At 38.7% G+C, this 15,644-nt stretch overlaps 1 protein-coding gene across 2 annotated transcripts in view; it reads right to left on the bottom strand.

The window, feature by feature from the left end:
- Positions 1–708: 708 nt before the first annotated feature.
- ROS1 (ROS proto-oncogene 1, receptor tyrosine kinase) overlaps positions 709–15,644 on the bottom strand; it is a 122,886-nt gene continuing 107,950 nt past the window's right edge. For both annotated transcript variants that reach the window (XM_082633991.1, XM_082633992.1), the window contains exons 43-44: positions 10,863–11,026; positions 709–3,254 (exon numbers count right to left, since the gene is read on the bottom strand). In XM_082633991.1, coding sequence (XP_082490117.1) covers positions 2,944–3,254; positions 10,863–11,026 — 475 coding nt within the window. In that variant the 3' untranslated portion in view covers positions 709–2,943. The remainder of the gene's footprint in view (positions 3,255–10,862; positions 11,027–15,644) is intronic.

The raw sequence follows: 15,644 nt of genomic DNA, 5'->3' as shown, positions 1-15,644 counted from the left end.
CCAGGTAAATTTTGTTCAACTGGCAATGTTAAACCATAATAATTTTATGGATTATTTCTTTTCCTTGAACAATTTAAAATGAAGGTTAGATTTATTGATCGGCTTTTGTATTGTTTTGTTTCATTCATACCAATTATAACTCTGCCTCTGGGAGCCATTATTTCTCTCAAGTCTAACATTCCCAGGTCGTATTTTGCAGATAAAAAATTTATCAATAAGGTTTATTCTTCTGTTAATTTTTAGTGAAGAACATATTTTAACAAGTGCCAATTTTAGCCATTGCCAATTTTTTCCCTCTTGATTACAAAATCTAATTTTTCCAGAATTAACTTACATGGTTTTCAGTATTACCAGCCATTTGTATTTTTATCAATTACTTTCATCTATAATAAGTTTACCTGTGAGATTTCAGCCACTGTCTATTTTATGTTGCATTAAATATTTCTACCAATATTATTCATTATGAATTATAAAAAAAAGACTACTAATTTGCACCTGTATCCTAGCTGAAACATGATATTTTACGGGCTGTTCCCCTCAGCTATTCTGTAAATTTCTCTATTGTCCAGGTTGTAATGCAAATGTATTGTACTGAAAATCGAATTCTTCTATATGCTTCTAATCCCTTTGTGTATTCCAAAATAAAGGTCTGTGGCACTGGCAGCGCAAAAGTCATGGTTGCAAGAAACAGAAACTGACTCTGGCTGATTTAAAAGAAAAACATTTATTAACAGGCTATGGAGTATAATTTTAAAAAAGCTTTGATGACTCATCTACTACAGAATGAAATTCAATTTCTGTGGTTTAGCACTAAGACCCTCTACTGTCTGCTCTTCCCTATCTCTCATTTCTTTTGCTTCTCCCAGGACAGGATGAACTGTTAATGCCAGTGTTTGTAGATGACCACACTCCATGTTACCCATTTTCTTTATTTTTGAAACTGCTACCTGGCCAAGTGCTCAGTACTGTGAACTACACTAGTAGTTATAGTAGGTGAACTACACTCCATATAGGCAAGGATTTTGTTTTGTTCATTGCTGTATTTCTAGTGCTTGGAACAGAACGTGGCATGTAGTAACTATGTGTTGAATAAATTATTAAAGGATTGAATCAATAAATGTAAATACAGGGTGGGGGAAAGGCTATGGAGATAAGTCACAGAATCCCTGGGAGGGCTTGAGAACCCAACTCAGAGGCTATGGAACAGGGAGCCCGGCCAGAAGCAGACAGCAGAACCAGGCCACTCTGGCCTCCCAAGCTGCCAGAGGCACCAGGCTCCAGACTTGCTCTGCCGACTCTCCTGGCCCTGGACACTGCATTCTGGGAGCTAGACCAACTGCAGTTGCCACCATCAGCAGGGACGACTCACTGTGGTTCCTATTTCTTTGCTTCCTTCGCTCTCAATTAGAAGCCTGTGGTGGCTGTGTCTGAGTGGTAGGGGCTAGGGTCCCTTGCCTGCCTTCTTACTGTGAGAGATCTTGGGGAAGCAAATGGAGCATAGCTCCCACTCAGAATATAATGGTAGAGGAATTCCCCAACACAGGAAGGGGCATCATATGCTGGGCTAACAAAAAGAATGATCAGTGCCCATTAGAAAGTCAAAAGATCAGAGGGAAAATATTCTGCCTTGTTCAATGAGATGACAGATGTGGCAGAGTGGCCATAAATCCTGGACCTTTACTTGGGGGCTGTTCACCACAGAATTGACACATTGACCTCCCTGTGTTCCTCATCATACAGTCTATCATCTGTGCAGGTTCTCAGGCAGTAGGCAAATTTTAAAATGAACTAAATGATCCACGGTGAAAACATGTGTGTTCCTCTTCCACAGTAGTTTTTAGCAAATGTTATGATCACAGTGTTCCTTATAGCTCGTGAACCTCCTGTAATACTGCAACGAAGTAACACACAATACTTTCACTGGTGTTGCTATTAGAGCATTTGAGGCTTTCAGATTTAAATGGGTAACTGCAAAAAAATGACTGGCTTTAAATCAGAGTGTTTCTCGGCAGCAATTTTTAAATTTCTCTCATTTAGGTGCTCTCATTTAATTTTTAATAGTTCTCATTTAGGTGTTTATTATTTTGTATGGTTGCTAGAAATCACACAGCTTGAATTAACATTATATAATCATTTATGTTTAATTTTAAGGACACTTGGATAGTAAATGTAATCCTAAGTATGTTATGTATAAAAGATATGGCAAACAAAAACCATCTTTATATTAGCTAATTTCTGTCACAGCACACAAGTCACAGAGTAATTTTTATATGACCCAAAGATCGTGGAATGCTAAACTTTAGGACGTAGAGACCTTCATGGTCCTATTGTCATTATGACCGAAGCTGCTGTTCCAAGTCTCCAAAATACAAAGTATTTTAGAGTAGTCATTAAGGACAATATTTTATTGTAGTAATAGCTTTCCAAATGACTTCTCGTGTCATAGGTGCTAGTTCCTTCTGTATGTGTAGAGTTATTTAGTCACTTCCTTTGTCCCTTTTGGGATAATCTGTTGTTCATTTGGCCCCTTGAGCACACTTCTTATCCTCCTCCTTCAGGTCCCTAAACATAAGTGTTTAGTCTTTAACCACCTAACTAAGATGTTTCTCTTACAGCCCAGACTGAAGGGTGGGCAGTGGCCTAAGGGACCTCAGGGTGAGGGATCACAGTTTCATTTCCAGACTCATGAGTCTTTCTAAGTTTTCCCAGATGCTCAAAGGTTCACCTCAGAATTCTGCTGAAGGTTAGACAGTTGGTATGGGGATTGTCACAACTAAAACCAAATGGCTCTTGGGGCCAAGATGAGAACTCAGGAACTTCCCTGTGTTAATTCAGAGTCATAGACCACCACCCACAACATCTATCATTCTACTAGGCTTTCTTTCAGTGACTACTTAATGGGAGGAGTGTTTCTCTCAACTCTGCATTTCCCAAACAGAGCTATTAATCAGACCCATCTCCATATCCACTGTGAGTGAGACAGGCATAGTTCAGGCCTTCAGCCTTGCCAGGAGGGCAGTAAGCCACTTGTTTTTCTTGGCAGATGTCTTTGTCTGCATGTGATTCCTTCTCTTCTTTCCTCAGACCACAAGATTCAAATGCCTTGAAGCTTAGAGGACCCTCAGAATTTGCTTCACCTTGTCTGCATTCTGTAGCCAGTACCACATAGTTTAACCCTTCTTGGTTCTTGGTTTCCAGTAAAGCAGTTGACATAATGTCATCTGAATTCAAACAAATCATATGACCATCTTCATCTGTGAAAAAAAATACAAAAGTTATTCTAGCGTCTGTTTGGTTTCCTTTATCTGTAATATCCAGGCTGTATGAGAATTAGAACAACACCAGCCTTACCATTGGTTCAGCAAATATTTATGATGACCACTAAGGGAACACAAAAGTCCAAGACATTTTCCCTGTCCTTGACGCTACTGCAGTCTAGTAGGAAAGCGGAAATAGTACCATGGAAGGTCATGTGTGCGTATATAAGAAAGGAATACATAAAGTGATGAGAGCACAGAGGTGATTAACTCTGCCATAACAGGTGAAACAGGTCATGGTCTTTTTTTTTTTTTTTTTTTTTTTTTCTTTTTGCGGTATGCGGGCCTCTCACTGTTGTGGCCTCTCCCGTTGCGGAGCACAGGCTCCGGACGCGCAGGCCCAGCGGCCATGGCTCACGGGCCCAGCCGCTCCGCGGCACATGGGATCCCCCCAGACCGGGGCACGAACCCGCATCCCCTGCATCGGCAGGTGGACTCCCAACCACTGCGCCACCAGGGAGGCCCAGGTCATGGTCTTTGTGACAGGAATTAAGTGGCCCTAGGGCAGCCCTTTTTGTGTGAAGTGCTTACCCTTTCATCTTGCCACATCAGCTAAAATACCTACCTTTAAAGATGTATTTCTTTAGATAAAGTAATTTAATAATTTATTAAGCTAATATTTATTGCATGCCTACTGCACACCAGGCTGTGTCCTAGGTATTGATGATACAGCAGTGAACAAAACACATTTGTTGCTATTTGGGGTTTACATTCTAATGGGGAGAGACAGACGATAAACTAGTGCAAAACTAAATTTATGTCAGGTGGTGATAAGCACTGATATGAAATATAATAATTGTTGTTATTAATACTTACAGAGTACGTACCAGGCACTGTTCCAAGTGATATGCATATATTAACTCATTCTTCTCCTATTAAGTCAGTACTGGCACTATCTCCATTTAACAGATGAGGAAATTGAGGACAGAGGAGTTTAGCAATTTTCCCAAGGTCACACAACTAGAATTTGAACCTAAACTGTCTGGCTGTAGTCTGTGTCCTCATGTTCACCTCCCTGAGGGGAGAGTGGAGCTGCCGTGCTGTGTGACAAGAAGGTGGTGGGCAGTGTGCCCTGCAGGAGTCCTTGAGAGGCACTGACTCCAGACACACATGTGTGTGAGGTGGGCGTGGCAGTAGAAAGATGGGCAGCCAGAGGGTAGTTTGACCTTCTTCACAATTGTGCTCATATTATTTTGTCTTTCTCTACTTAGAGGCTAACCTTCTTACTTAGAAAAGTGTAAGAATTCTTGTTGAAACCTAATTGCAGGGTTTCTGAAACATTCCGCAAAATTCTAGGGAATCAACAAGATAAATATGCAAATGTATATTGTGGGAATTATTTGCTTTTTATCAATGTTTTCCAATCTCTGGGTGTTACTACCTGGATGAAAAATTTACAGTCGGAAATATTACTGTCCTTTCATACAGCATCACGTTTTACAAATCAGAAACATTCTAGTCAGTAGACGCAGGTCCTTCCCTTTCTCCTCATCCTACTTCCAGCACAAGAGCACCCAAATGTGTGGGTGAGGCCTGCCAGGCTGCCAAGCTTCTGTGCTTAGCCCTGACCTACACCCAGGCTGGATTTATTTAAATTGAAATATGGGGAAATTTTAAATAATTTCAAAGAACTAAGGGAAGCACCATTGCATCTATTATTCCCTGATGGAATTTAACGGATCTACCTATTACCAAGTTCCAAACCTGAACTACAAAGAAAGAAGCATGTGAATCACTGTCCTTGCTCTGTCTTATTAGGTGTTTATTTCATTTTCAGGCCCTCCCCCACTGCTGAAGAGCAAGAAGGCCGAGCTACAGGCTCACAGGTTCTTGGGCATCACCCCATGTTCCTCTTCATTGTTCAAACATCATTCTAGTATATTTCAAACCACACAAATAGTCAGATAGTGTTGTAAAATATCTCCCCCACAGAAATAAGTTTATCAGATGTCAGGTTTGGTTAGTGCCTAAATGCTGAATATCTATGGAAGGATCCAACTGTTATGATTATTGTCAATATGTACTTACAGCCATTGAGAAACTCATAAGAATAACTTGTTATGCAAGATAATAGCAATAGAAATATTGAAAAATGATAGCAGGAAATAGGGTATTTAACTTTAAATTGCCCAGCAGCCCAGATTACTGAGGAAATTAGGATGATATTCCTGAAGGGCTTAAAGAAATTAGGCTAAAGGAGTCTAGAATCTCAACAAAAATGTACACCTACAATATAGGTCTAGCTACTCATGTTATCAGCTGCTACACTGCCATACATTTAGTCCATTAAATAGCATATTGGGAAACTTTCTACTGAAACATGATTTAATTTTTTGCCTATATTGAGTTATTTGGAAAAAAATCTTTTACATAAGGCAAATAAATTCTTTTTACAAATTCTGGTGCAATATGTCAAAGAAAAATCATTAGCTAACTATTTCATTGGTTCATAGTACTTAGGGCAATATTTAGTAACTTGACCCTGGCAAGCTTTCAGCAATTAGTACATTTTCTTATTGCGTAATTATGAGAGATGGGGGGGGTTGTTTATTTTGGTTTAAAAACTACTGTATAGAAAACCTGCAGGTCCTTAAAGCAGAGAGAGATCCTGAGCAAAGATGGCATGCACTTGGCAACCCTTGGTTTAAGAGGGAAATATTAAAATAAAGACTTCCAAGTAAGACAGGATATTTACAGACAAGACATATGCTGGCTGACTGGCTATGTTTAGAACAGCAGAAGAGCATTTAGATTTGTTTCCTGTAGAACTCTCTGGGACTGATGAGGTGATGTTTACACAAATGTTTGGATGAAGTCACTGGGATATTTTTACTAGATCCCCAGATATGTTACTAATCTTCTCTCTCTATCCCCTCTCCACCCCATTAGGTCAGTAGGACCATAGCATAGGCATGGTATTATTGCTCCCTGAAATCCTAATGCCTTTTTTTTTTTCAAAAAAGTCCTCCCAGTGGCTTTCCTCTCTTCTTACATACCTCCGACAATAACAAAGAAGACTTCTTACAGTTTTGTTAAGTATCCCCACCAGTCTGCAAAGCAGCAAACTATTATTAAATACATTCTCTTTTACTTAAAAGGTATTTAAGTTTAGGCTTGCCTTGAAGAGACTGTTCCATAATTTCTATCCTTTGCAAATATGCAAACTCTGCTTTTCATTCTATTTCTTCTCTCTTCTCTACCACTTTTGTTCAGTCACATCGAATTATCAAAATTTTTGGTGATCCCCATATCTCTTTCCATTCCTTATCATCAGGATTTACATTCATTGTAAATCTCAGAATGTGAATTTCTCTTGTACCAAAATTCTATATCTGTCATGGCACAGAATTACTTGTTTCTATCTAAATTATCAGAGTTTGATTATATTCCCTGTTAACCTCTTCCTAACCTCTTCCTGCATCCTTATTCTGCCTCATTATGTCTGCTTCTCTATTTTTTTAATGTTATTTAGAATTTTAATTCAGTCTTTCAACAACTTAGCACCTAAATAAATCAGCATACCAAAGAAAACAAAGTGGGGAGAGTGTGGGAGCAGTTTTCTAACCATAGCCATGTCTCTGTGAAGGATGAGAGCAAAGGCTCTAGAATAGAGTCCTACTCCAGCCCCATTCAGCAGGATGACCATGGGCAATTTACTAACCTCAATCTTTTCAGCTGTAAAATGGTAATATTATAATGCCCACTTCATAGGGCTATTGTGAGGATTTAATGAGTTAACCCACATAGCACAAGTGATATATAAAAAAGTGCTAAAATAAAGTTAACTAATACTGCAATTAAAAGCCATTAACAAAAAGAGTTTTGTTCTCTATATGTACTGTTACCTCGGTCTCATAGATGAACTAGGTAATGCTACATTGTGAAAAGATTTTCTTAAGGGTTCATGGAGACTTCTGGTAGACCCTAAGGTAAAACTAAGCTCTCAGGCCCTCTAACACCCATTATGACAGCCTCCATAATTTTTATATAGAATGTCTGTACACATTAGAAGGAAAGGCTTCCGTGAGCAAGGAGTTGAATTTTAAAATACAACACAAGTCAACTGTAAATTCCTCGCAACCCTGTGGAACTCTTTATCTCTGCAGCATTTGACCACTCTCAAGTCTGTGAGCCTCTCTCCTTTGGATTTCCATGACAGCCTTCCTCTTCCCTTTCTGACTTCTTCTCAGTGCCTGCCCATCATCTTTCTTTGTCAGTCCCTCATATATTGGCTGTTTTCTGGGTCCCATCCACTGTTTACTTCTCTTCTAATTCTATACACTTTAATTGAATAACCTCAATGACACCCTTGACTTCAACTACCTGTATTTCCAACTGAATACTGGGCTTCTTCATTTCTCCCACATTCACCTCAAACCAAACATGCATAAAGCTGTTCCTCCACCTGTGCCCCCGCCTTTGGGAAGAGCATGGCTTTGCACCTAGTTTCTCAAATCACTGGGATTCACCATCGTCTCCTCTCTCTTCTTCACCCAATTAGATGCCAAATCCTCTAGCATCTACCCCTGTGGTAAGTCTGGTTCCCATATCCTTCTTTCTATACCTGTCACCATTCATTATTTCAGCTTTCATTAATTTTCATTTCTTATGTGATTAGTGTGACCACTGTTCCTCCAGTTTCATCACTTGCCATTTCCCACCGTCAAGTGTGATAAACTACCTGCAGTTCTGTGAACCCCCATTCTCTATTATTCCCTGACTTCCTACATACTGCTCCTTCTCTCCTGAGATACCTTACTCTCACCCCCCTGCAGGACTCAGTTTAGGATTAACCTCTCAGTGGCTTTTATTGACTCTCCCTCTGCCATACAGTGTAGGTTTGGCATGCTGCCTCAGGACTCCCACAGAACATGAATTCCCTCTCAATGGCAAGTGAATGCCTCCTGGCTTCTGGCAGAAGATGTAGTTTAAAATCATCTGCTCACCAAATCTTCAAAAATAAGCTCATTTGTTAAAAAAAAAAAAAAGAAAAATGATGGAGAACTGACCAGAGAATCTACATCTCACTCATTCCTCTAGACTACCAGCCAGTGTGTATGTATACAAACATACACAAATGAACATATCTGTAAATGGTTGTATATGCATATAAAATATCTGGAAGTATATAATCAAATCACAAACAATGGCTAGCACGGGGAGTAAGGACAGGGAAGAAGGAAGAGACTAACTTTTTACACTGCTTAGATACTTTTATATGTTTTTTAAACAATAAACATAAATTACTTTTCTAATAAAGATCTTTAAATACAGTTATAAAAATAATATAGCAAGAACTATTACAGAGATTAATTACTAGGAAAGTTAGAAGAAAATTCGGAAAGGATCAGGAATCACTTTTTTGATTGTAAAATAACATAAAAATTCTTTTTTAAACCTTTAAAAAGATGATGATTGTGTTTCATTTTATAAAGCCCACAAAAATGATATTCACAAGAAAATCTGAATCAGAGGCTTAGTAGTTAAGCTTTGCTTTCTAGAGATCAGAGAAGTGATTTAGTAAGGAAATCATGCTTTCAGGGCCCAGTAAGCAAAACCATGTTCTGCTTGCCTTTCAGACATCTGTGCAATCAACTCAACCCACTTACTGCCATTCATCTACCTCAGGAACAAAAGATTTCATTTTACATATTGGCAAACCACCCCAGATTGTTGTTCCTCTAAGGTTTCCATATGTGAAGTTACAACCATAAAGAACCAGGCCAAGCAGGGGCAGATTCAAATGGCTTGAGCAAAACAGTATTATTCAGTAGTGGACTGGTGACACTCACCTTTCCTGTGGATAGAGACACAGTCCTATGACAAGGACAACTTTCAAAATCACCAGTAGAAGAACAGCTCACTACTAAACATTACATACAAGATTAAAGAAACTGACTCTAGTTTCTCAAGGGAAAGAAATATTCTTGCCTCTTTCTTTAAAGCATCCCATTCTTCTCTCTTCTCTAAATTCAGGCGCTTACCACTATTCTAGGTCTTGCACAAAAGTCAACAGGTATCTGTTGAAATAATTTTTTAAATTTTCTCAAAAATTCATTCAAAGGAATACATCAAGCAAACGTTTAGAAAATGAGAAGGATTTTATTGTATGTAGAATGGCTTATAGGTATGTTTTTTCTTAACCTGAGTGATCTTCACACAGTCAAGTACATGTATAGAACCCTCCAGAAAAATGGGGTTGCCTTGCAGTTATAACTCCTAAGGGCTCAACCATTGGCACTCCTAGAATCAGCTCGGTTCCATGATGAGAAGGCAGGTAGAGCCAATGTGAGATTATTAACAAGGCTTATTCTGATGAGGATCAGGATGCATGCTCAAAGCAAGTACAGCCCTTTCCAATCTGTCACTTAGCTGTTTGTGTTAAAGAAGTCTCATGATCAGAGTCTTATCTCCATTCATGTCATGGATCCAAAGTTACTCAAAATGTATAGTAAGAAACACAGCAAACAAGACAAGCAGATATTTGTCCTTGGGCTTCATATTTTTCCCTGCTATTATTCGTCAAGTGCATCACTCAAGGTGAAGGTCTCACTGTAGAGAGATGACTCCAGGGCAACCATCAGCCATTGTGTAATCAATCAGTGCAGAGACAGAGAGTCTTAATTTCTGAGGGATTCTGAGTCATGGTCCATCTTGCCAGGTCTATATCTAAGCAATAATGTTTGCATTTGAAAAAAAACAAAGGGTCCTATGAACTTTTAATAATGGGATGAAGTTTAAGAGCAGCTGGAAAGGATCATTTTTAAATTTATTTTTCTGCAGCCAATTAGGCAAATGTATTGTAAATCTGATTTTGGAAATGAGTTAAGTGACTACTGTGTTTTACTACCAAAATACTGTAGTGGAATCACAGTAGACCTTAGCAAGGTGTGACCCACTACAATAATCATAGCAAACTAAATAGCAGTTAAAAGTACCAGATTAGACATATACATAGCAAAATGGATGACTCTTAAAAACACAGTACTTAATGAAAAAGAAAGAAAAGAAACATTACATAACATGATAGTATCCATGCATACAATATACAACAAATTAAAAGATACACATTAAAGACATTAGTATGGCTGCCTGGCAGGTGGAGGGAGGAAATAGAACAGGAGAGGAATATGGAGATAAAGGGACTAAACAAACAAATGAAAGATAAGTCTTGCATAGACCAATGACAATAATGTACCATCAACTATAATTAACTCAACTCTGCCACTGAGGTACAAACTGGCATGAGGGGTGGAGGGCAGAGAGAACAGGCCTCATGAAAATATAGTCTAAAATGTTAATTCTCATCCTTACTATCTTAAATTATAAATCCAGGGGCCATACCATTATTCTTTTTTTTAATTTAATGAACAAATCAAAATTATTTTCAAAGAGAAGTACAATAAATACTTGATTATGAGGATGGTGCCAGTATATTATTCTTCTTACGCACTGTAAGATGTCTTCCACATACATCCCATTTTAACCTTATTCAGTTCACACTGTAGAGAAAACCCAAAAATTCTGAAGAAGAATCAAACTTACCTTCAAAGGCTTCATTTATGACTCCACTGGGGTTTGTTTCTCCTCTGCATTGAGAAATACTATTTAAGGAAAAATTTCTGAATAACTGAAGCTGTTCTTGAATCTTATGGAAAGTAGGTCTTTGGTCAGGTTCTTGAGCCCAGCACTGGGTCATTAAATTCCACCTGGATATGTGGGTAAGGACACAAAGTAAATAGTGATCGGATATCACTAGGTAGCCATTACTGATAACCCAGGTAAGGTCATTTCAGAAGGAAAAGAATTTGAGTTATTGCCAGTTTTCCATAATTAATATAACTGAACCAGAACAAAAGCTTTTGTTTCTTATATAATAGTGGCTGGCAATATAACTACGTTTATTAGAAAACATCTTCCTTCTGAAAAGCTGACATTCAACAGTTATTAATCTAAATAAATAGATAGTAAATAGATGGTTGAAAAATGTTTACTGAACCCATTAGGAAACTAACAGCTATAAAAATTACTGAAGAAGCTGAGATTAAATTTTACATTCATACACTGATATCTGAAACAAAATCTAAGATTTACTCCAAGCCACACAGATATTTAGTGGCAGAACCAGAGGTAGAAATCAGACCCAATTCTAAAGCTTTTACTCTTCATTACACTGCCAGGTTAATTAAGAGACTCAGTTCTCCTAGACATAAATAGCTGGTTGAACATTCTCTTTTCCTTAACGGTTGTCTAAGAAATGTCTGTGCAGAACTCTTGACTAATGTTCATTCATTCACTCAGCAAAGATTTGTTGGACACTTACTATATATGAGCAGTATATCAAGAGCAAGAGATGTGGCAGTGTGACTCCTGTCCTCATACGATATATATAGCAAACGTAAGAGGGAGACAAAATTTATCCACTACAACTCATAGGAGCAGGGGGAAAATGTAGCTCTTTTATAGTTCTGTAACTAATTCTCAAAGCCCCACCTAGTAGAAGAAAATTAGTACAATGCCATTTATAACCTAGCCCATTCCAATATTTTAAACCGCCCTTTTTAGGTCATCCTCAGTCTTTTATGGATAATAACTCAGTCTCTCTTATCTTTAGGCTATTCCTACTCCCTCTGTCTTCCTCTCCAAGGTGGTATCAGGATTTATGTTGGGTGAAAGTCTTTTGTGAGTTGTACTGGCACAGTGAAGGATCCTTTGGACCCCACTGTGCCCTCCTTCTCTAGTCTCAGAATGGAATGATGAGGAATTCCATAAGGAGTGACTGGTCTGGTCCATCCTGCAGGCATCGGCTGCTCTCTGCAGTCTATGATCCCTTTAACCTGTTCTTTTGGCCCTTCTCCCTGAACTGGTCCCCGCTTTTCTCTCTCTAGCTGCAGGCCTCTGAGACGGCATCATGTCCCATATCTGCTGACAAGGCCCAGGAAATCCCTTCCTGTTTCTGTTGCATGCCCACAGGATGCTCCTTGGCTGAATCTCCAGCCTTCAACAAAATGTCACTCTACACAGGAAACAAAGGAGGCTTAGAAGTGCAAGCTACATGTTCTCTGTCTGGACATGCCATCCTACCCTATTCATGATGCTGGGTATCCATGTCAATGTGGGGGATCCCCTGCTCAGTGATCTCCTTGCCATCCTGCCAAATTGGGAGGAGTGGGCAGTTGCTCCCTGTGCTTGGTGTCACCCACACCTAATCTAACGGAGGCCTACAGAGGTTTCAAGACCTAAATATCCAACATCTTCATCCTCCTACCTCTATCTGTTAAGGTCTCTTCTTCCTACACTTGCCCGGGGCTTAGAAGGAGTTGAGTTTCTCTTCAATTCCTCTTTTTTTATTAGACTATCCTTATATAGAACTATAGATTTAGTTGCTCATACCTGGCATTTAGCAAGCTAACAAGGAGTTAAAGGAGTCTGTTGGGTGGGCTAAAAGATTCGTTCGTTTTTTTCCGTAAGGTGGCTCTAGTAGCACTTAGTTGTCTTTAACTTCATTCAAAACAATTTTGTTAGATTGTATGTGAGAGCTGTCACATCAGCGTGCATTATAAAAAAAACTTATCAAAATTGGTGTAGCCATTTTAATACTGAAGGTGGAAGGGAAAAAAGCAACATTTTCAGCATATTATGCTTTATTATTTCAAGAAAGGTAAAAATGCAACTGAAACGCAAAAAAAGACTTGTGCAATGTATGAAGAAGGTGCTATGACTGATCGAATGTGTCAAAAGTGGTTTGTGAAGTTTCATGCTGGAGATTTCTCGCTGGAGGATGCTCCAGGGTCGGGTAGACCAGGTGAAGTTGATAGTGATCGAATCGAGACATTAATTGAGAATAGTTGACGTTATACCACACAGGAGATAGCTGACATACTCAAAATGTCCAAATCAAGTGTTGAAAATCATTTGCACCAGCTTGGTTATGTTAATCGCTTTTATGTTTGGGTTCCACATAAGTTAAGCGAGAAAAACCTTCTTGACTGTGTTTCCTCATGCAATTCTCTCTTTAAACGTAATGAAAACATTCCGTTTTTAAAACAAATTGTGATGGGTGATGAAAAGTGGGTACTATACAATAACGTGGAATGGAAAAGATCGTGGGGCAAGTGAAATAAACCACTACCTTCCACACCAAAGGCCGGTCTTCAAAGAAGGTGATGTATATATGGTGGGATTGGAAGAGAATCCTGTATTAAGAGCTCCTTCCGGAAAACCAAACGATTAATTCCAACAAGTACTGCTCCCAGTTAGACCAGCTGAAAGCAGCACTCGAGAAAAAGAGTCCAGAATTAGTCAACAGAAAATGCATAATCTTCCATCAGGTTAACGAAAGAGTGCATGTTTCTTTGATGACCAGGCAAAAACTGTTACAGCTTGGATGGGAAGTTCTGATTCATCTGCTGTATTCAACAGACATTGTGCCTTCAGATTTCCATTTATTTTGGTCTTTACAAAATTCTCTTAATGGAAAATATTTCAATTCCCTGGAAGACTGTGAAAGATACCTGGAACAGTACTTTGCTCAAAAAGATAAGTTTTGGGAAGATGGAATTATTAAGTTGCCTGAAAAATGGCAGAAGGTAGTGGAATAAGAGGGTGAATACAGTGTTCAATAAAGTTATTGGTGAAAATGAAAAATGTGTCTTTTATTTTTACTTAAAAATCAAAGGCACTTTTTAGCCAGCCCAACAGATAACCCTCTCTCTCCTCCAAGCTTCATTTCCAAGTCTGCTGACTCACTAAAAAGGTCAAGTACCTGTTCTCTTTTTTACTTTCTGGATCTAGAAGGCAGATTGGGGGCAGAGAGAGAAAGCCTGATAAAGAAACATAAACTGGGAAGTATTTAAAAATATTAGTACTACCATATCAACAGATAAATATACAATTACAAATTATAAGTTCTAAAAAAAATACTAAAGAAAACAAATGTGAGCTCTAATTAGAGATGGAACATTTTTGGCAAATTGCTTATAGAAGGACCCTCTGCAAAGGTGATGTTTAAGCCAATGAACTCTAGAAAAATAAGATGCTAGTCATGGGGACTGGGTGGGGATGGAAGTCAGGGAACACACTAGAAGAGGCAAAAGCATGTATAAATTCCTAAATTTGGAAAGAGCTTGGCACATTTTATAATGTGAAGGAAAGCCAGTGTGGCTGTAGAGCAGTCATTGAGGGGGAGAGTATAAAAGATGAGGTCAGAGAAGTGAGGATCACACAGATCAAGGGCCAGGCTAGGTGCTGGATTTTATGGCACTGCAGTGGAAGCTGTCCAAGGTTTTTAAGTGGGCATGATCTTTACATCTTTAAAGGATGACTCTAGTTGATATATATGGAGAATTGATTGTAGAGGGGCAAGTTGGAAGCAAGGAAGTTGTTTTTTTTTTAACATCTTTATTGGGGTATAATTGCTTTACAATGGTGTGTTAGTTGCTACTGTATAACAAAGTGAATCAGCTATACAGCTACATATATCCCCCCATCTCCTCCCTCTTGCGTCTCCCTTCCACCCTCCCTATCCCACCCCTCTAGGTGATCACAAAGCACTGAGCTGATCTCCCTGTGCTATGTGGCTGCTTCCCACTAGCTATCTATTTCACATTTGGTAGTGAATATATGTCCAGTAAGCTGGGACGAAGCAAAGGAAGTTATTGAAGAAGACTAGGTGAGAGATAATGGTGTTGGACTAAGACAATGACAGTGGAGCAGGAGTAAGAAAATATTCAATTGCTAGGTGACAATGACGCATAACTCATCATAGGTATTGTATTTAAAATAGCTGTATCTGTATATGGCATGCAGACTCCACTTCCATCTCTTTCATTCTTGCAAGCACCTCAGGTCAGAGTTAATACTCAATATCAGAGTATCATGGAGAAACCTAATATTGGTCTGGTTTTCAGTATTGATCTAATGACCTTTCATATATATTACAAGGAATTTACATTCTGGATATGGAGTGCCAAACTTGGCTTTATTTTTTAAAGATTAGAATCATTGCTAAGAACCTAATCTTTTACATATTTCTTTATAATCTGTGGCATTTAGAAACAGGGATGACACAGAGAACTCAGTGAAAGACAATTCGACTCTGAAATAACATCGTATTAACTGATATTCGATCATGGAGTTTAAACCAGTAGTTAAAGTAGAATCTTGATGGGAATCTTAGGGTTGTCCTAAGAGGTGAGAGGAGAAAGTGAAGTGTAACTTGCCACAGGGAGCCTATCCCTTCTAAAAAGAAAGTTGCGATTCTGAGATACTGCCAGAGGATACACTGAATCTCTCAAGACTTGTCATATTTCAGTTATGAAGTTTCTA

The sequence above is a fragment of the Mesoplodon mirus genome (assembly GCF_964341445.2).
Source record: "Mesoplodon mirus genome assembly, chromosome: 10".
Taxonomy (NCBI): domain Eukaryota; kingdom Metazoa; phylum Chordata; class Mammalia; order Artiodactyla; family Ziphiidae; genus Mesoplodon; species Mesoplodon mirus.
Note: the sequence above shows the minus strand (reverse complement) of the source record. Positions and strands in the feature narration are given on the sequence as shown.